We start from the raw sequence: 21,184 nt of genomic DNA, 5'->3' as shown, positions 1-21,184 counted from the left end.
GCTGGCCTCTCCCGCCTCCTCCTTCCCTGCCCTCCGGTCCCGACGTTCCCCTCCCCACACGGCTCATCCACGCCCGAGCTTCCCGGGGCCTGTGGGCTGTCACAGGCTGCGGGACTGTCTGCTCCCCCCACAAGTTAACTGAGCAGTCCTGGGGACTCGCGCCTTCTGGACTTGCTGGGCCTGGCGTGGGCCCCCTCGCTGACGACCGCCCCCGCCCCCGCCGCCCAGCAGCCTCTCTCTGGATTCCCGCGGTGGCCACGTGTCTGTCTCAGCAGCAAAGTGTTCGGTCTCAGCCAGTGTCTTCTCTCAGTAATGCGCGGAATAGTGTCCCCCAAAGGTCACGCACACCTGGAACCTGCGGACGTGACCTTCTTTGGAAATAAGGCCTCTGCAGGTGCGTTCGAGACGAGGCACACTGGCCAGAACAGACCCTTAGTCTAGTGACCGGCGACCTTGGAAGAGGAGCAGAATTTGAGCCAGAAACACAGATACCCTGTGGGGGGTCACCCCGTGGATGGAGGCAGGGGGGAGCGATGTGTCCATGGGCCAGGGGCGCCCCCGCCGTGCTGGCCACGACCAGAAGCTGGAGACAGAGACACGGACAGGTCCCCCTGCCCACGCCTGGTGTCAGGGCTTCTCTGTGCTACTTTGTTAAGTCAGGCAGCCTCGGAGAAGCTGTGCCCTCGCCTTCCTCGAGACCATGGCGTCTAGTCCCGGGGCGTCTGGATCGAACCAGTTTCTTTACGACAGACTTCTCAGCGGCTTTGGCGTGCTGTCGTGTACAATAATCCTGGAGTGTGAGCCGGTCACCCACAGAGCCTTCTTGTCCCGGGACACCTGCTACCATTGGGAGGGACACTGGCGTGTTCTGAGCAGCGTGACTGAGGCTGCGATCCCACCGTGGCATTGTTTCTCCCGTTGCTTCATCTAAGACGGCTTCTTCCGTTCCTCAGTGTCAGGCCTCCAGACACTCTGGAGAGTGACCCACACCCTGCAGACCCTGGTGACAAGACAACTACGTCCATCTGGAACACGGGGCAAGAGAAACATCCCAGCGCTCGTGCTCACAAGCCACGTGACCTGGGCAAAGAGGAGGCCTCGTCGTTTTCTGACGGCAGAGATTGTTTCAACACACACACAACCCTCTGCACGGGGCCTGGTCCGCATTAAGTGGCTGTGAACGTGACCAGCTGTTACCACTGGGAAGTGTCCTTGCGCCTTCCAGAAGCCTCGCACATGGGAAGCAATGGCCGGCACCTGACGGTTGTTAGAATCGGATGACGGGTCAAGGTTGAGGACTCCCTCCTCCCGGCACACACTTGGAATGTTCTCTGTCCTTCCTCCTGAGCATCGGAAGCCTGGGAGGGGCGTGGGGGAACGTCGGCGTCTCGTGGCTTGGGACCCGCTGGTCCTCCCACCATCCTAATGCGAGTTTGGTGGCTCTGTGCCGCGGTTACAGGTTTGGACAACAGAACCCCGAGGCTCCGCTGGTTTATTTTCTTCAGCAGCGTGATGTCTGTGAGGCAGAGCCCGGGGCTGCACGGACATGCTCTGATCCTGGTTCCGCGTGGCGGCCGCAGTAAGCTAGGGTACCAGGATCAACACACTGAGAAGGCAGGGGGTGCGTCCCGGACCCTCCCCCAAGTTCTCCAGAGCCCCCCACCCCGGGTACGCGCCCTGCTGCGGGTGGGGAGGCTGCAGGGGGCCGACGGCACATTGGGAGCAGAACGAGAGACTCTGGAGAACAGAAGCGCTGAGCCCTCGGCCTGGGGAGGCCTTTGCTCTTCAAACGGCCCCGTTGGACGCTGGCGTCAAGCAGGGATCCGAGGTAGCCCCGTCTGAGCGCACGGCCACGCTGCCAGGGGTGGGGGCTTGCCGTCCTCCCAGGTGTTCCGTCTGCTCGCCCTCTCACCTCTGTCCTCCGCGGGCTCGGCTGGGTTGTTGGCTGCCCCCGCCAGGGCTGGGGACAGTGGCGTGCCTGACACACAGGGGAGTCAGTGTGACCGTGCCACCATGCAAAGCCCCTTCCCCCTTAGCTCTGGGGCACAGCAGAGGCCGGAGCAGGATGCGGGGAAGGAGGGGAGGCCCCTCGCTCTCCTGTCTGCCCTCTGGGGCCTGTGCTCATGTTGGCTCTCAGCAGCCGAGCCTCCGTCTGGGCGTCCAGGACTCTGCTGAGCCGAACAGGCTAGCCTGGCCCTTAAAATGCAGGACAGAGGGTCTACAAGGAAGAGGAGCCATAATCTGACACCGTTGTTTACCTTCAGAGGGACAGAACCATGGACAAGGACACATTTGGACAGAAAGCAGTAATTTAAACACTTATTAATTCCATTTCCTATTATTTCATGAAATAAAATTTTAAGGTGCTTAGAAAACTTGGGATCTTTAAAGCATTCGATCTCTCGAGTTTTGAAAAACAGACGATTGATAATAGAAACCATCAAAGGACCCGCATAAATCAAGTAACATGGGATGAGCGCCGCCTAGAAACAAGTTTACATTTACTGAGTCGGGTCCAAGCCATCAGTCGCGGCCCGTCTGTCAAGCTCTCGTCGTCAGAACAGTTCCAACTCCCACAGACTCACCTGCCAGAAGTCGGCCACGGTGGCAGGCAGCGGCCCCTGGGTGGCAATGTAGGCGGGATTCCTCGGGTCGTGATCCATCTGCAGAGACAAGATTAGAGGAACAGGGATGAGCCCCAAACCTAGGAGACAACCAGGAGAGAGAACACGGCTAAGGAGGTGAAGGCGGATGCCGGCCCTGGGGTCGCAGGGTGAGAAGAGCAGGCCGGGCTGCCCTGCTGTCCCTCCTGATTGTGACAGTGCTTGGACCTCCGCGGAGCCCCGCGGCCCCGGGCGAAGACAGGTGGGGCGCCCACGTGGCGGTGTGTGCAGGGATGCCAGGTTTGAGAGCCGCGAGCCACGGGCCAGCATGCGTGGCCTCCACCCCCGGCCCGCCACCTGCCGAGTGAGCTGCCCGCTCGCGTACCCCAGGCCACGTGCAGGGGTGGGGCTGGGAGAGGGGAAGCCGGGGGCCAGGCCCATGAGACCCCCTTCAGGGTCCCTGAAGAATGAACGGACGAGTGCATCCTGCCTCCCACGAAAAGTTAGCTCCTCTCACACGGACGCTGGTCCCCATTACCGGGAAAGGGGTGTCGGCACCCTGGGTCAGGCTGGGGGTCTGCGAGTGTGGGGTGCGAGCCCTGGCCCGGAGATGAGCCCAGCCCTCTGGCCACCCGTTCCCATTCCAGTCCTACAGAGCCAGGCACGGGGCTGAAGACAGACAAACGGCAGAATCCGCCGCGGCGGGTGTTCCGGCTGGCGTTCTGTCCAGCGCAGCCTGCTGGTCGTGACAGAGGGCTTCTGGCTTAAAATACCTTCGTTCCGATATTTAATTCAAAGACGTCTAAGCAGGAGAACGCAGGGAGAAAGGGACCCAAGGAACAACGCCTGGAGGAAACTGGGGGGAACGCAGTCTGAGGGTTGTCGAATGGACAGCCCCTCCCTCCCGGGACGTCGTGTCCCACTGTGCACCCTGGACGGACGGCACCACGGTGGGACGGACTGGACCTCGTGCTGGGGCCTCACCTCTGCGCCAGGCATCCGCTCCCCCGTCCGCCCCTGACTCTCTCCCGTCTGGAGCTAAAATTTACTCTCCTGATACCGGGTTTGAGGGGAGATTTAAAATCCTCTGTGTTTAAAGACAGCTGTTAAGAAGACATTTCCCAATACGATGAAAAAAGGAGCGTTTCAACCACACATGGTTGTGTGGCAGCCCACGGGGTGTCGCCTGTCCACCCCACGGCCACCGTAAGACCCGGCCCCGCGCTGGGGTTGACGCTGCCGCGGGAGGCGTCGGCTCTGCATCTGGGCGTCCTCGCAGAGACGACCTCCGGCAGCACAAGTGGGTGCGGGGCCCACTGTGTCATCGCGCGGCCCCTGGAAGGGCGGATGCAGGTCAGTCCCACAGAACAGCCGTGGGACGCCGGCGGGGCTGGGGCAGGAAAATGCTTTCTCTGCCTCGGGTCTGTGAGTCCCGATTAAGACCCGACCTCGTTTTCCGAACGCGCGTTTGTTGGGGCGATGTATGAAGACCCCGTCTCTTTCCAGCAAACAATTTTGCGTGAGAAGTAGAACCCCGCCTCCTTTTCAAATGTGGGTTTTTGCCCAAAGCGATTCAGAGAGCGGCACATTTAAAAACTGTCGGTGGGTTCAAACTAGCACCTTAGTTGCTTCCAAACTGAGAAATCTGTGGCGAGAAGTAAAAACCCGAGCAGGGCTTCAGGAGCGTAAACAAGACGACCCACTGTGGTTGGTGTCCGTGGTCCGCCGTGGCGGGGGAGGGCATGGACAAGGCCCACCGGTCTCCCAGTCCCCTCGGCCACGGCCACGCGGCTGCCACTTGGCAGACAGTAGACAGCGTAACGATCACAGAGTGGCGGAATGTGTCATCCAACCGTTTAACAGTAATTCACAGACAATTAGGATTATTTCATTCTGCGCACTTTCTGTTGAACAGAAACTAATTCTGGGCAGAAGTGCTTTGTATGTGCAGCAAATACCAGGCAACAGAAGGCCTTCTCGCGGTTTGGTGCAACCTTTAGGCCAAAAACAGTAAAGCAGATACTTGACTAAGTGAACAGAAGCTTGTATTTAAGATTTCCAAGGCCGGAGGAGCTCCCGGTTCCTGGCAGAGAATGTTCACACACGTCCGCTCCGGGGCGGGGGCGGAAGTCCGCGGCTGTGTCCGGGCCCTGCGGTCAGGGTCCGTGCGGTGGGGCGGGTGGAGGGGAGGCTCACACACGACCCCGTGGCCCGTAGGCTCTGGGAGGTCACGCGTTTCCAGTGCGGGCTCCCCCGTGCGCGCCGTGGGCGTGAGTTCCCGGTAACCTCAAGGCTATCGGTCAAAGCCTGTCAGTTCACGCCACGCCCTCAGGTGGCCTTCTCCCCCGTGGACTGCGGGAGACAGAACGGCCCCAAAATCTAACAGGACTTACGCCCAGCGACGGTATAGCAGGCGAGGGCCACGGAGTGCCGGGTCCCAAGTACGACTCACACCACCATTTTGCTCTCAGACTGTGTTGAATCCACCGTCCGTGTGGCTGGGAGGGTGCGGAGACGTGTGTCCCCACGGATTTCTAAATGCACAGGCCCCGCGAAGCAGTCCTAGCCAACTGCTCTAGGCTGTGCAATGCCAGTTAGTGAAGGGGTGCGAGTGGTTTCAGAAACGCTGCTGCACTACAAACTCAGCCACAGGGTCCGCAGTAATACGAACAAAACTGACTTTCAACCTCAAGCATTCAGCGTGCCAAGACCAGGGACCCACGTCCCGAAGCCGTGAAGAGCTCTGGGGAGAAGCCGGCGGGTTGCCCGCTGCTGCGCCCCACGGGGACAACCAGCTCTGTCCGGCACGACCCTCGTCTTGACCACAACCCGGGGAGCCGTGCGGGGCCGGGCCTCTCACCCCGAGCTCTCGGAGCATAAACGCGCGCGTCTTCCTTCTCTATTCCTATCTGGATGCCCCTGTCTGTTTTTTCTAAACTTTAGAGCAAACTTCACAGACCATTTTCTTCAAAGCAAGTGAGCATGAAGCCAGAGTTTTCAAGTCAACTTTCTAGACACCCCGTCTTTGCAGGGGAATTCACCGAGAAACGGTCGCTTCCGTCGTTGATGTGAGAGAGGCTGATTCAGGAGCTGAAGCTGTTTTCATATTTTTCTTCTGAGTTGGGATTCAAGTAAACTATAAAAGATAACATACACACAGAGCTGCTTGCATGTGAGTGTTTTCTGAGAACCGGAGAGTCGGCTCCCATATTTGGCCTGTTTCTATGCTATTCACGACACCGCACCGGTCACCCTTCCCTGGGGGGTCCAGGTGCGCCCCTCACATTAGTTAAGTGTGTTCTGAATTAAACACGGCGGAAGGAAGAGTGAGTTTATTTTCGAGTGGGGGGATGTCAGACCCGTCCCTGGTCACGACGTGTGTGGTGTTTCGAGCACACGGCGTGGCAGGCGTGTTAACGACCTGCCTCAGTCCGCATCCTCGGGAAGAGCCGGGCGCCCCCCCATGAGCCCCCTCACGCGTCCCCACATGCACCCCCACACGCGCTGGGCGGGAGCACGGAATTCCCGTTTACTTCCACAACCCCTGCTCTCAAAGCCAAGACCGTGCATGGCTGGCACGGGGATGACCTCCCTGGGATTCGGCGAGGACTACGGACAGACGCAGCAGGTGCAGCCCTCACCGCTCCACTCCGCTCAGCCAGGGTCTTCTCCGGCTGCCACTGAGCTTTCCGTCCAAGCGCAGCCGGGAAGCTCATTACCACCGTCCCTCAGGCATTTCAGAAAGGTATCACGGCTCATTCTTACGACCCAAATGCGGAAAAGAATTGTGGCGTGACATGAAGGGGAAACATTAAAGATGGCTTCAATCCCCCCTCTCTCCTGGCATCGCCTCCTGACCCGAGCCCGGGCCCCGTGGGGTCAGGGTCGGGGGGTGTCCTCCCGTGTTTCCCGCAACGGAGGTGCGGGGTGTGGGAGCAGCTCGGGCCCCGTGGGCGCGCCAGCCGTGTCCAAGGAGGACACGGCTTCTGCATGGACACTTGTCTTCAGCGGGAGATCACCGGACGGTGGGACGGTGGACCCGTCAAACAGGCGGGCAGTGGGGGTGGCTGGACATGCCCCAACTCTGAACGCTCACCGTTGAGCTTGAAAATAACAGCCCATGGGGCTCCTGGGTGGCTCAGTGCGTTAAAGCCTCTGCCTTCGGCTCAGGTCATGATCTCAGGGTCCTGGGATCGAGCCCCGCATCGGGCTCTCTGCTCGGCGGGGAGCCTGCTTCCTCCTCTCTCTCTGCCTGCCTCTCTGCCTGCTTGTGATCTCTGTCTGTCAAATAAATAAAAATAAAAATAAAAAATAAAATACCTGTTTGGAGAGTTACTGTCTAATATGATTATAGAGTTCAAAAAAAAAAGAAAGAAAATAACAGCCCAGCTCTCTTCCTGGCCCAGTCACAGGTTCACGCCCGGGACGAGGAGCCAGCAGGGGACACGGCGCTCCAGGCAGATCTGCGCTGCGGGCACCGTGGCCCGCCACGGGGGACCACGTCCAGGGCCTCACCGTGGCCTCCCTCCCAGAAACCCCGCTCCACCCGCAGGAGCGGCTGCACCCCGTGAGGCTTTGGCTTGGTTCTGAGTCAGCATCGACAGAAACGACGGAGCCCAGTGCGTCATTTTTGAGAGAGACTGGCTCGGGATGGGAACCTTGAAGACACGGGTGGGGCCAGTCCTTGCAGTCTCTCCGCACTGGCGGACACAGCCACTCCTCACCAGCAACCGCAGGAGCCGAGGTCTGGGCTCAGGGGGTGTGGACGGAGCAGCCGACCAGCCCTTAACCCACTTTCTCGCGGTGAGGACGCTACCCTGTGCCCCCGCTGTGCACCGTGAGGGCCAGCGGACGGGCTCTGACCCACGGCACCCTGGGCTCCTCGGAGTACACGTGTACGCCGGGTGCCCCGGAGACACATGGAACCAGCAGCTCCTAGAATGTTCTGAAATCAGAGGGTGAACGTCCTCAAGGAAAGCCTGCTACTGCCGGAACGCGAGGTTTTGTCAGGACGTCGCGGGGGTGCGTCTGGAGCAGAGACGGGCTCACCGCCTCCCTCGGCCACCCACAGGTCACCGGCAAACCCCTGAGCTGGGACGCTACGCGCACTGCTCCCCTGAACGCAATGTGAGGCTTCACTGAGACGTCTTAACGCCTTCCTGGTGACCAAGGTCGATGCCGCCGTTTATGGGGGAAGGGGCAGGGAGGGGAGACACCCAACGTCCCCCTGAAATCTTCGCTCGCTCCCAATCCCCATCAGCCACGCTGCCTAACACTCATGCCATGGACGCACGTTTCACCGGCCTCCCACTTAGGTCGCTCGGACTTCACCTTGAAAAGCCAGGCCGAGCGCCGTGCAGGCCGGACTCTGACCGTCACCCTCCGGCTGCTCCGACCTCCCCTCTCGCCGCTCTCCCGTGGGGCTCATGCCGGTGTGGGCTGCAGGGGATCCTCTGGGAGCTGGGGTGCTGTGGGTCACGGGGGTCCCCCAGGGGTTCTGTTCGCAGGAAGCCTGGCTCCGGGAGGCACCGCCCCGCGCGTGGCTCGCTGCTTGTCTTACGGGAGGTGCCCCTGGAAACAGCCGCAGGGACTGGCCTGCGCACCTGCCTCGGTGCCGCCAACTTTTCCACGAGGGGAGGGCTGGGGGCTGTTTCTGCTCCCCCTGAACACACAGGGAACAAGTGGGTCTGGAAAGGAGGAGCGCCCCAGATTTTCCTGCAAGCCTGGGTTCCCGTCCGAAAACCAGCGGCTGCTCTTGCTGGGCCCCGAGCCAGGGGACCCAGGACCGCTCTCGCCTGGGGATGACCCGGCCCAGGCCGGCTGGTTGAGAGGACTCACCTGGTTAGGATTAAAGGACAGGTGGAGCCTAGTCACCTGGCAAATACTCATTACCTGGTTCACGAGTCATTTGGCTGAGCCCAGTGCCTGGCTGAGACTACCTAGTTCCCTAGTCACCAGCAAGGCAGGTCACCCAGTCAAGACTAACCACCTAGTTGACACGTCGCCCGGCTGACACGACGGGGGCTCACGACTGAGGAGGGGGCCCAGGTAGGTACTCACGATGGGGCTGGCGTTGATGTAGTCCGAGTTGCTGTGGCTGTTCTCGGATTTCAGCAGGATCCTGGAGTGGTCGTCTGCAAGCAAAGGTAAGAAGTTAGATGAGCGCACGGGCCGGTGTCCCCAGGGGCCACACAAGGGGACAGCAGGCGCTGAATGCCCGTCGAGGACTGCCAGCTGCCATGCTGGTGTCCCTCCTTGGGGTTCTGCAGAGGCCACTACGGGTCACGTGCCCCCCGTCCTCCATTCACGCTCCTTCACCTCAGGGTGGAGAAGCGGGGAGTGCGGCAAGGGACACCGGGTTTCATCCGGCAGAACCGAGGTATCGTCGGGTTTTTCTTAGAGTCTGACACCAGGGTCAGGGGTTCCACTGCAGCATTTTCTCTGGGGTCTCCCTTCAGCCAGCGGACACAGTGGCCGCACACAGCAGACACGTTTCTACGTGAAAACCCAGGTAATAGGCAACTGTTCTCTGTACACAATTTTGTGGTCTGGAAACTGTTCGTTCTGGAGACGACAGTTTTCTTTATTTTTTAAAAGATTTTATTTGACAGAGAGATCACAAGTAGGCAGAGAGGCAGGCAGAGAGAGGAGGAAGCAGGCTCCCCGCCGAGCAGAGAGCCCGATGCGGGGCTCGATCCCAGGACCCTAGGATCATGACCTGAGCCGAAGGCAGAGGCTTTAACCCACTGAGCCTCTCCAGTGCCCGACAGTTTCTTTTAAAGAAAGAACAGGAGAAACCGAAAATGTGGCTGAAGAAGGAAGAGGTTGTGCAGGGAGGCCTCACGCGCACCGCACTTCCCAGACGTGGCGACCAGACGCCTCCCGGGATCAGCGCCGCGGGACTGCCGCCGCTTAGTGCGTTCGGTCCATGAATTATTCTTCATTCTGATGCTGGAATAACCACCCTCCTGTGCACAGTGACATCCCTCTTCGCCTATTTTCGGAAACTTCTCAAGCTGCACCTTGGAGGGACGCGGAGGAGGGTTCCGGAAGCAGGGTGGTGCCGTTCCGACTGGTAACAGCTCAGGGGAGGGTCACCCACGACAGTCCCCCCTTCCCCCGCCTGCCCTGGATGCGCGGCCTCCTCCTCTGTCCTCTGCGAGGCGCGGCTGAGAACTGAAGGCCACCAAACGTGGCAGCACGCTCAAGCCTGTTCTCTTGGCTCCAGTCAGTACCTCCGGGCGCCACACACAACACCATCTTTTCCTTCTGAGAAACGAAAGACAAGCTGGCTGGTGCCTTGGAAGCCAGGGACGTGGGGCCTGTGAGAGTCCGACCTCAGTCCCGCATCCCAGCCGAGCGTCCGTTCCAGGCTCCCAACCCGGACAGCCGCTCGGGCAGTGGGGGCGGGGAAGCCTGAAGACCACGCTGCGGTTTAGATTTCTTTCATTTCTCTAGAAGGTTTTACTTAAAAAATTTTTTTTTTTGTCAACAACTCTAGGGCTTGGAAACTTGGCGAGTCCGCTGGACTGGACGTCATCCCATCGGTCTCACTGAGCTCCTGTGTTAGCTTTTTCCAGTAAAGATGAGATAGACCAGGAACGTCGGGAGATGAGGAAGGGCGCACGCGTTGCGGGACACACCCACGTAGGCGTAGGCTCTCTACCCCGGGGTGCTCGGAAGGCGTTTATGATGGCAGCTGCGGGGGCGTCCCTACGGCGTGAATCATGATACAAAAATCCCAGGTGCTCAACGTCTTGGGTTCCTGCGCACATTTATTCTTGAGACAGTGAAAATTGGCAGTGGCAGGAAACTGAAATAAAATTTACCAGAAAAATTGGTCAACTCTGACATCTTAATACGCCGCAAACCCTACTGGTGGGACAAACGCAGGCCCTGTGTTCTCCCACCTCTCTCGCGGCTGTGACCCCAGCTTGGAAACTTCCATTCGGCCCTGCACGTACGCACACTGTCACTGGGGAAATCTGGCTGATGGCTGAGACTCAGGCAAACCGCCCCGAAATCCACACTCCCCCAAGGACATACGGAAGTGTGGACGGAAGTTGCTGTGTCCAAGGGTTATAGGACATTCACGGCCGGGTTCCCAGCCACGCAGATTCAGCAACCAAGGACAGAAAAGCTTCACCTTCCTCCCCAGACGCTTTCCGGCTCTGGGATGCCTGCAGCCGTCAGCCACCTTTGAAGTCCAGCCCCTCCCCTTCCTCTTCTGTCTCATTTCATTTCAACTCAATTAGCCAACATGTAGAACACTGCAGGTTTCAGACGTAGCGTTCAGTGATTCATTAGTTCCGTTTAACACCCAGCGCTCCTCACATCACGTGCCGTCCTTCGTGCCCATCCCCCGCTCACCCCCTCCCCAGCTCCTCCCCTCTGAAACCCTCAGTTTGTTTCCCAGAGTCAAGAGTCTCTCATGGTTTGTCTCCCTCTGTGACTTCTTCCCACCTGTTTTCTCTCCGTCCCCTCCGGTCCTCCGCACTGTTCTTTACGTTCCACGTATGAGCGAAACCACATGATGATGGTTTTTCTCTGCCTGACGTATTTCACTCAGCCTAATCTCCTCCAGTCCCGTCCATGTTGATGCAAAAGTTGCATATTCATCCTTTCTGATGGCTGAGTAATATTCCATTGTATATATGGACCACATCTTCTTGATCCGTTCATCTGTTGAAGGGCAACTTGGCTCTTTCCACAGTTTGGCTGTTGTGCTACTATGAACATTGGGGTGAATCTGGCCCTACTCTTCACTACATCTGTATCTTTGGGGTAAATACCCAGTAGTGCAATTGCTGGGTCATAGGGCAGCTCTATTTTTAACTTTTTGAGGAACCTCCACACGGTTTTCCAGAGTGGCTGCACTGGTTGGCATCCCCTTGTCCCAACATAAAAGAAGCCTGCATTTGTACGAGGCCATTTGGTTCTTTAGGATGACAGGCTGCCATCTTGGTCTGTTGGGTTTCTGGATGAAGTCGCTTTCCTTCCCTCACCACCCTGCCTCTCGGCTTACTGGCCTGTTGCAGGGTGAGGAGACTGATCCGGGCCCTGGTTACACTACGCCCACCAGGTTCTGCAAGCCCCGGGCGGCAGGGCGGTGCCTCCTGCACACGTCAGGCTAGAGACTGTGCTGTGTTGCTCAGATGCAGGCAGTTTCTGCAGGACACCCTGGGTCTCCCGCTGCAGCCTACACAGGATTCTGGAATAAAAAAGCAGCGCTTTTGGCTGCTTCTAAAGGGTTCCAGAGAGCGTCCCGGGGGTCCTGCCACGTTAGAAATACATTTGCCACAGCCAACCTCCGGCGCCGTTGATCACAGCAGTGGGGATCCCTACCGACGGTCCAAGAACCTTTTACAAAGAGCAGGGTCACGGGCGAAGGGAAGGGAGGGGTCCAGGGAGGAAGAACCGCACCCCTGATTTCAGGCCGCAGGGGGCACGCTGCGAAGGCCCAAACGTCACCCAGCCAGACAGGTGCAGGCCTGGGGGCCGCTGCGCGCCCTTCGTCGGGCGGCTCTGCTCTGTCCGGCAAGCAACCGGCCCAGGGAATCCCAGCTCGGCTGGGGTTCCGGTCAGCACGTCAACGCTGCACGAAGTGGGAGTCTCGGTGACATAAACACGCTGTCTGGCATTGCACTCAGCGCTCAGAACTCTCCACATGGACGGCTGAGGAGACGGGCCATTTGGAGCGCCCGAACCGGGCGGGGATGGTGGGCTGCGCTCTGTGCGGCCCTGGGAAGCGCTGTTCCAGCCACGCTCGCATCCTCCCGGCCGCGCTTTCCAAGCCTCCGTTGAGTCTGGGACAAGGACCTCCAATGCCTCAGATTCCGCTGCCTCCCATGGCAGCAACACGCTCATTTCACGGTTAGTGGTGATCTGGTTTTGTTTTTCATGTGGGGTGTCGGGTGGCTCATAGGTTGAGGGTCTGCCTTCGGCCCAGGTCATGATCCTGGGGTCCCGGGATCGAGTCCCACTTCGGGCTCCCTGCTCCTCCCTCTGCTCATACTCTCTTTTCCCCTCACTGACTCTCTCTCAAATGAGTTAATAATAACATCCTTAAAAATAAGATCGGGCCACCTGAACCTCCCTCTGGAGCAGCCAGAGCCGCCCCAGGAGGTCGGAGCCCAGCAGAGGGACACTGCCGTGGCCGGGACGGCCCGGGGGACTTCGAGGGGTTGGGCAAATCTCAACTACCTGGTGGTTCACTTTTTCCTGCTCCTCTTTTTAAAACCGCTGACGTGGGGCCAGTGAGCGTTAGGACGTCAAGCTGCCATCAAGTGGAGTCTGGCTGCCTCTCGTCTTTGTGTGGCCCGGTGGGATCGCAGGGTCCCTCGAGGTCACTTGAGCACGTTGGAGGTGAGGCGGGGCGGGGCTCGTGAGCAAACGGCCCTCACCCTCGCCTGTGCTCCCCTACTGAGCCCGGCCCGTGTGAACACGCACCCCTGCCCCGGGAGGAGACGCGGGGGCCCCGACCGCGGAGCGAGGACCCGTAGCCACCTGGGGGTCCACCCTTCGGCTGAGAAGGTCGTGTGTTCTCCAGGTTCTCCCAGACCTCGCTCGGGAGCCAGGACATGGGCACTCAGCGTCCTCCTGTCTGTATGAGACCCTAAGGTGGAGCTGTTTTCTCTCACGACGTCCACAACAGGGAGCTTCGTCAGGGAGGGGAGGAGAAAGACACCTACCAGGAGGAAACTTGTTACCTACACGTGCAGGGCACGTTCCTTTTCTCAACTCCTTGCTCAAGCATCTTCAGTTCTCCACTCAAGAGTAGTTTCACACACGCACGCGCACACACACACACACACACACCCCACCTTTCTCCTTCCGGGAATGCGGTGCCACAGATAGAAAGGGGTCTGTGTCCCCATTTTAGTTGAACTGATTTTCGTAAATGCCAACAGAAGAAACGTTCTAGAAGTTCTTCTTGATTAAGAGTGGGACAAAGAGCACGTGAAGACAGCCCAGGGTACATCTGGAGGGCTGTGGCCGAACCGCAAGAGGGCACGTCCCGCTCTCGCCGTCGTCTAGAACACGTCCACACGAGCTGTTCAAGGTGTGTGCAGGCTTCCTTATAACCTGTCCTGTCGCTAGGGTCCTGTTTCTTTAGGCTCCTGCTTATGTCATTCGTGCCAAGTGAGCTGGTCCATACGGTCGGTGACCTTCACGGCAGGAGCAGATGAGTTCCTGGACACTGACTGCCTTCGGATGAGGCATGTGCGGGTCCCCGGTGGACACGGGTGCCGCGTGAGGGACGTCTTCGCCGAGTGCTCTGCCCACCTCCCCGTGGGGCCTCCCACTGGCTCATGACTTTCTCTCCGGCTGCTGCTGTTCCCTTAACTTCGCTGGTGTGGCTGGCAGAAATGCGGACTGTGTCCGGTGACCCCCTGCGCCGTGTGCTGTGGAGTCGGGGCTCTGAGTCTTTACAGAGACCTGTTACCCGGGGAAGCTCAGCGGCGTCCGCGGCCCCCAGTTTCTCCTCGGATTTCGCAGTCCGTGGACGGTCTGGCGCACCGTGAACACACAGCCCACGGCTCTCTGCTGCCGCTGGCTCCCGGCCGCTAAAGCTGGTCTAGTGATCCCGGCCAGTTCCGCATGGCAATGTCCTTGCTGATTTGGACTCGGCATCGTTGAGCAAAGCTATAAACGTCTGCAGATTGGTTTTAAGACTGAGTAGCTACAAGACAGCGTGCTTCTTTGCAGACCCAGGAAGGGGAAGACCACAGTGAGGTCAGGAAACAGTCCTGCTCTGAAGCGTGAGTCCTCCAGAAAGGCTGGCTCAAGCTTCTTCCCGTGGCTTCCCTTCCTCAGTAAGTAAGCAGGAGCTCTGCTCTCGGGGAAGCGTGCTGGTAACCCTTAGCTCAAACTCTAAAGATCTCCAAACCTCCCAGAAGAGAAAGCAACAGGGTTCTGCTCAGCGTCCCTCGGGTCAGCACACGATGCTGTGTGTGCGCAGTCTGGGTGGTGAGATCCCAGTCACGGCGTCCTCCCGCATCCAGAGCTGGTGAAGGAACGCGACCCGTTCTGCCACCCTGCCCGTCACCCAGCACAGAGCCTCATGTCGGCCTCCGGCTCCGGATGCAGCCAGGGGAGGTCTCGGAGCCCCATGACGGCCTGGTCTGCCTTATGGCGGCCACATTGCCGCCAGTCTCTCAGAAAGAAATCCCCAAACTGGACGGGCAGCTTGCTCTCCAGGGGAACAACAGTGCAGAGGACGAGGGCCGGTCCATGGCAGGACAGCTGCACACGGGCCTCACCCGCCACCGCACAGCGCTGGGGACAAGGCACCTGTGTGCACGGCGTGTGTGCAGAGCCCAGCACAAGCAGGAACTGACTCAGGGGTTCCCGGGGTCTGGGGCCTGGCACTGCCCATCCAGCCCCTGTGGGGTCAAGCATTGACCCGTGTGACCCTTGTCTGCTGGCATCCCCACCCCAGGGCCCTCGGGCCCCATGTGGAGTACCTGGTGTCCTTACACGGAGAGGCGATCACGGAAGGAAGACGATGTGGGAGACGCAGGGCAGAGCCTGGAGCAGGGGCTCCCTGAGAGCCTCCGACGTCGGCCCGGGGCCCAGAGCTGCTGGCTGCTGTGGCCTGTGGTCTGGGGCGCCCCGGGCCGCACACCTGGAGTTGGTCTCCGTCCCGCTCCAGCTTCTGCACAAGCGGCCGGCCTTCCCCTTGCCAGGCTTGTCGCGTGTTCTCTGACGCAGTTTCCCTGTCTCTCGCAGCGAGACCATCAGGAAGGGTGCGGCCACGGGAGAGGGTCCAGATTCTCCAAGAGCACTCGGCAGACGGACGTGGGGTCGCACCTGGAGCCCAGCCCAAGTGTGGGAGCGGGCGCGGGCCCTGCTGGGACGTGCGTGTGGCGGCCGCGGCAGGCGGAAAGAGCGCTCCTCCCACGCTGGTGTCGGGGCCGTGGCTGCCGAGCGCACTCGCAGGGCGCCACGTCCGGTGCGGAGGGCAGAGCCTGGGGATGGGGCCGCACGCACACCCCGGACGAGCGCGGACGCCACATGAGCGCAGCCACGCCAACCGCACGATTCTGCCGAGCCTTGCAGTCAGCGCCCACGGATTCCACCTCTGCTGGTGCGAGGATCCACAGCGCACACGTGGCCGGAACGGGGAAACGCACGGTGCGCAGGCGGCGGAGGGTACGGCTCCCGCAGCCCCGGGGCTGGGCCGTCACACACATTGGAACAACAGAGCTGGGTTTGTGGGGAGCACAGGCTGCCCCCAGGAAACAATCCCACCTGCACCCGTGCCGACGGGGGGACTAGAGCCCAAGCCATCGTCTTCGAGGACAGTCCTGACATCTGAGGGGGACCCAGGTGGACACAGTGTCCCCTGATCCTCGGCGATGCCAGGACAACACTACTACCCCAGGCCTTGCACACTCGGGTCTTCCGGAAAAGTAACGGCAGCGAGCACGGCAGGAAACTGCCGACTGACGAAAGAGAATTAGCCTTTCCGCGGGAGAAGGGTGTGGCCCTGGGGACGGAGGACCACGGGCGGATGTGGGAGCAGCTTCTGGCTCCTCCGACCCTGCGACTGGGCCCGAGCGGCCAGCACCTCTCCCCGGTCAGAGGCGCCCCGCGGGCGAGGTCAGCGTTCCTGCTGAGGGGACGCTGGCGACCACTGCGTCTTCTGGACCTTTCCCTGCGCGACAATGCGAGCGCTGTCCACGGAAACGGGACTGAAGTGGCCGAGGAGTCGGGGAGGGAAGCAGCCGAGGGGCGTGTGGAGGGAGGGAAGCGTGGGCTGGGGATAGGAAGTACAGCTGCGAATCCTGATTTCCCGAGGTCCCGGGAGCCCACGGCGGAGCGTTGCTACTCACCCGCACTGACTTCTAGTGAGGAAAACATCGCTGAACTCACGGCAACCTTGAGAGGAACACGGTCAGCTCCTCTTAAAGTATCAGGTTGCCGGAAAGAAAACCCTGGCTGGAGGAGAGAACTTTGTTCCGAGATTCTAGAAGGGAGCCCAGCCCCAGAGACGGGATGCTCGGCGTCGGGGCCCCGAGGGCATGGCTGCAAATATCCCGGGTAACGAAGGGACAGAGGCCCCGAGCAGCAGGACGTGTGGGATTTCGAAGACCACGTGCGGTCGTCCATCCAGGGAAGGGGTCCAGCGACGGCACAGACCTCACAGGAGAAGTGCCGGGAAGGCCGACGCCCTCGGTGGGCTGATGGTGGAAAACAGAGAGGATGATGACTGGCCGCCTTTTCAGCTGCGTTCGTTTAGACCTAAAGATCTCACCAGTTACGAAGCCTCTGTCTGGTGCAGAGGAAGCCATGTTAATAGGCGATTTGGAGAAAATGTATCCGATTACGGCTTTGCCTGAGTCATCTCTTTCCAAACCCGGAAGGGCAGAGAAGGGGTTGAGGGATGGTCGGCGGATGCCGCTCGCTGCCAGTCCGGTGATGGAGCTCAGGCATTCGCGAGTCCTCCGGGGAGGCCAGAGAAGCTCGCTCGCAGCTCATGTTCACGGTGGCCACTGGAGATGTGGAGACTGGCACGGCCGCTCTCAGTCTCATGGCATCCCTGGGCCCTGGGCCTTGGCTGCGAGACCAGAACGGGACGGGGCCAGGGGTGGTGGTCAGGCCTGTGAACAGCAGATGAGCTCCCCGCGGGCCCGTCGGGACGGTCAGACTCCTGGCTGGGCCTTTGGCAACACTGGAATGGGAATGCGGTCGGTGGGAGAGAGGCTTCATTCGGGATGAAGGGGCTGTTTTCACAAGACCCCCAGGAGGGAAGCTCCACCTGATTACGTCGTGGTCAGGCACCGCCGTCCGCAGGTGCCCGCGGTGCTGACGATGGACCGGAACGAGAGGCTCGGCTTCTAGCTGTAGCGACACGGTTGAAGGAACGCAGGAGAATGGAACGTCCTTATTTTTAGGAGGCACAGGCTAAAATATTTCCGTGGCTGTCATGATGCCTAAAGTTCAGCCAAAAAATGGGTAAAGCACGAACATGTCGAGGAAAATCGGCGCAAGACTGCCCGGCAGCCGGGTGGTGGGTTTGCAGGCCACTGCCCGGTGGTCACTTCTACTTGACTGTTGTAAAGCTTCTACAATAAAACGTGGGGGAAGGCCGTGCCGCCGGTGACGTTTCTTTGCCAGGGCTCCTGGGCTGGCCCGCGTGGGAATCCCTCCTGGTCGGGTCTTGCCGCTGGCAGCCTGGGGCCACCTGCTTCCCTTTCTTAACCTCTGGCTCTTCTACGGACAACGGGGGACAGAGGACCGGAGCCTCCCGGGGTTCGCGTCTGTGGCTTCTACCCCCATGTCTACACACAAGTGCTGGGTGAGCGTCTTGACGTCCCCGGGGCCACCCAGCAGGGCTGGAGGTGAAGCCCTTGCTTTCCACGGGTCACCGGATGTCCCGGCCCAGACCTGTGTCTGCGTGGGGGCCTGGGTAGGGCAGAGCCCGTACTGACCCTGTGAGATGTGTTGTTACAGACGGAGACACGTAAATCACGTCTGTCCAACGTGCAAACGGCAGAAAGCTGACGGGGGAGGGGGGAGCGTGAAACCAGGAATCGAGCTCTTGTTGGCGGTGAGCAAGGACCCGCGGACGAAGCTGAGAGCAAAGTGTCTCAGCGGCACCTCGGTGAGGACGGGTGTGGACGGGCAGGGACGGCACATCCGGGTGACAGAGGAGACGAGCCGGCCTCATGGCTCGTGCTCTGCGTATGACAAGGTGGCTGTGGACGGGTCAGGGAGGAGGCGCACCCCCAGTCTGGGCAAGGGAGCCGGGGCCTGTCCGGAGAGGGCGGCCTGGGCTGCTGGCAGGCAGCGTTGCAGCCCCAGACCTCGCAGCCCCGAGGTCAGTCTGGTCATGGCAGCGGCGGGGAGCACAGGGGGCAGAGCCAGCCGGCCCCATGCGGCCCCATGAGCCTGCGGCCTGGCTCTGAGCAGAGGAGGAAAAGGAATGTAAAACCCGAGCCATGAGCGGTTAAGTTGAGCCGACGGTCACTGCAGCTCCTGACCTGACTGCCCAGGTCCTGGAGACACGGGGGCAAGGACAGTACTCGGGACACGGCCTTGTCTCCTGAAACACTGTTTGCCTCTTCCCAGCTTCCCTTTGAAACAAAATGCAGAACCCCAAAACGGGCCCTCTGCCCCAAGCAGCACGGCTGCCCGGGGCAGCGTCAGCCTGACGTGGCGGGGACCGTCTGCCGGGGTGTTTTCCGCAGTTCCAGGAGGCGGGAGAGGTGCCTCTGATGGGCCCGGACGCATCGGATGGGCAGGGGGAAGGCTCGGGGGCTGTGTGGGCTGTGTCCGGGCTCCGGGGGGCCACGGGGTCCAGCCATTGGAGTCCGCGGATGCCGGCCGGCCCGTGCTGTGGAAGTCGGGCCGTCGCTCTGGCCTCCTGGGTGGAGGAACCGCTGAAGGACTTCCTTGCGTGGACAGGTGCGGAGGCAGGAGGACGGGAGGCCTGACTGCGGGGGTCCTGCCCGGGCATCCAAGAATCCAGCAAACCCAGCAACCGGGGAGCTCAGGGGAGGGACGGGGCGGGTCACGGCACAAAAAGTCGGTGCTGGGAAAGCCGGCTCTGGCTCCTTCCGGCCCATGCAGGCGCCGACAGGGGTGGGCTGTGCGCGTATGGCCCCAGCCCTGCCCACGGGCTCCGCCCTGGCTGGCAGAGGGCAGAGGCCGGAGGTGCGGGGAGCCGATTCTGTGCCATGGGGAGCATGTGCGCCCGGCCACAGGAAGCAGGGTTTCCCAAAGAGGCGGCAATTGTCTCCGGTACAGTCTGGCAAGACCAAGACGGTCCACGTCCCCACCCCCGCCCTGCTCAGGAAGGGGAGCAGGCTGAGATCCGGCGGGAGGACCCCCCGACAAGTGAAGACGGCCAGAGGCATGCGGACAGGGCGGTCACTGCAAACGCGTCTGTGCCAACAGTGTGCGGTCCCTGCCCCGACTTCCCAGACCGGCACAGCTGCGCCTTCAGGACCTGGGGCAGCAAGCAGCCCGGCCAGGCTGCAGGGCACCGGCCACGTCTCCCCAGCGCCACGGGAAGAAGCAAGAGGCTCCTGTCAAAGGGCAGGTGTCAGGGCTCCCACGGCCCACTGCACTGTCACTAAGGTCCTGTGGGCAGAGGGGCCCATGGGCTGCTGCCGTGGTCTGGGTTACCACTGTGGGGGGTGGGGGCGCTGGAGGAAGGAGAGACTTTGGGTTTTAGTATTTACCGTTTGGGACCCGGTAGTCCAAGTAAGTGAGCCGGACTGGGGGGTGTTCTGGGTTAAGCCTGCTGGGTGTCCGTGTGCCCCAACCGCTGTGAGCCTCAGCCTCCCCCCTCCCCGGCCAGGTCCTCTTTGAGCCCCGGGACCTAGCCAGAGCCTCACAGCTCCCAGCCTGTCAGCGGCCCCTGCACACAGTAGGCGCCTAATAAATACGTCCGTCCGTTGTGGATTCTTCGTTCCTTACCTTCTAAATATAGACATTCCTATTTCTATGCTGCTTTAAAAAGATTTTATTTACTTATTTGAGGGAGAACAAGAGGTGAGGAGGGGCAGAGGCAGAGAGAGGGGGAAGCGGGCTCCTCGCTGAGCAGAGAGCCCGATGCGGGGCTCCGTCCCAGGACCCTGGGATCGTGACCTGCGCCGAAGGCAGACGCTCCCCTGGCCGAGCCTCCCAGCTGTCTGTAAAACCTCTTTCTAAAGCCCGTCACGGAAAAACCCCTCAGGCCTCATGGAAACGGAAACGGAGGGCCTGGTCTGAGCCGGGGGACTGTGAGAAAAAATCACCCTGGAAGGGCCTTCGGATGCCGGGGTCTGCAGTGCCCGGGTCAGTGTGGAAGGCAGTGCAAGGGGTCGGCTTTTAATACCCTGACCCGTGAGCCCGGTCGGACCGCTGCCGTTTACCATCAGCACACGGCCCGCGGCCGGCGCCAGGCCGGTAGGTGGGACCATCGGGAGCGTGTCGGGGCACCGTGCAGGCGGCAGGGCTGGCCTCCAGGGCGCTGGGACACAGCGTGTGGGACGCAGAGTGGCTTCGCTGTGCCCTCCAAAACGTCAGCGGACCAGGAACGTTTTCCTGTGTTTGAAGTGTGCCCGACCGCTCTCGCCTGCAGTTCCTGGGACGGGGACCGGGTCACTCCCGTACGCGTCGGCCGGCACGCAGCAGCCTTCCGAGAGCGTCTGTTTCTGGCAGCCACTGGGGGGGCCCTACCTTCGTCAGGCGGCGAGTCTGGCCTGAAACCTGCTGGAACACGGGAACTTGCTGCGTTTCTTAGCCACGTGGCTGAGGAAGGGTCCTGGCACCAGGCAGGGGCAGACCAGGCCAGTCTGTTTCCGGCCTCCGCGTGGGCCTGTCTGTCCGTCTGTGAGTCACACCACATACAACACAATCGAAGACCATCTCCTGCTGGGTGCAAGTGGATTAAAGCGCTGGTCTCTCTCTGTGTCTGCTTCCTGGTGCCGATCTGCGCAGAGCGGGCTGTCGTGACGCGGTCAGGACGCGGGAGGCTGGCGGGCATCTGCGGCCCTTCCCCCACCCTGGGCCCACAACGCAGACTGTCCTCAGGGCTCAGAGCTTTCCAGGACGCCGGGAGGACCGCAATCAGATGAAGGGGAGGC

At 60.8% G+C, this 21,184-nt stretch overlaps 1 protein-coding gene across 3 annotated transcripts in view; it reads right to left on the bottom strand.

Moving 5' to 3' along the window:
• Positions 1-21,184, bottom strand: part of PTPRN2 (protein tyrosine phosphatase receptor type N2) — a 692,851-nt gene that overhangs the window by 37,028 nt on the left and 634,639 nt on the right. For all 3 annotated transcript variants that reach the window (XM_046020312.1, XM_046020314.1, XM_046020313.1), the window contains 2 exons: positions 8,664-8,737; positions 2,586-2,663 (listed from right to left, as the gene is read on the bottom strand). In XM_046020312.1, coding sequence (XP_045876268.1) covers positions 2,586-2,663; positions 8,664-8,737 — 152 coding nt within the window. The remainder of the gene's footprint in view (positions 1-2,585; positions 2,664-8,663; positions 8,738-21,184) is intronic.

The sequence above is a fragment of the Meles meles genome, chromosome 10 (genome assembly GCF_922984935.1).
Source record: "Meles meles chromosome 10, mMelMel3.1 paternal haplotype, whole genome shotgun sequence".
Taxonomy (NCBI): domain Eukaryota; kingdom Metazoa; phylum Chordata; class Mammalia; order Carnivora; family Mustelidae; genus Meles; species Meles meles.
The sequence above is the reverse complement of the archived record's forward strand: the minus strand, read 5'-3'. Positions and strand labels throughout refer to the sequence as shown.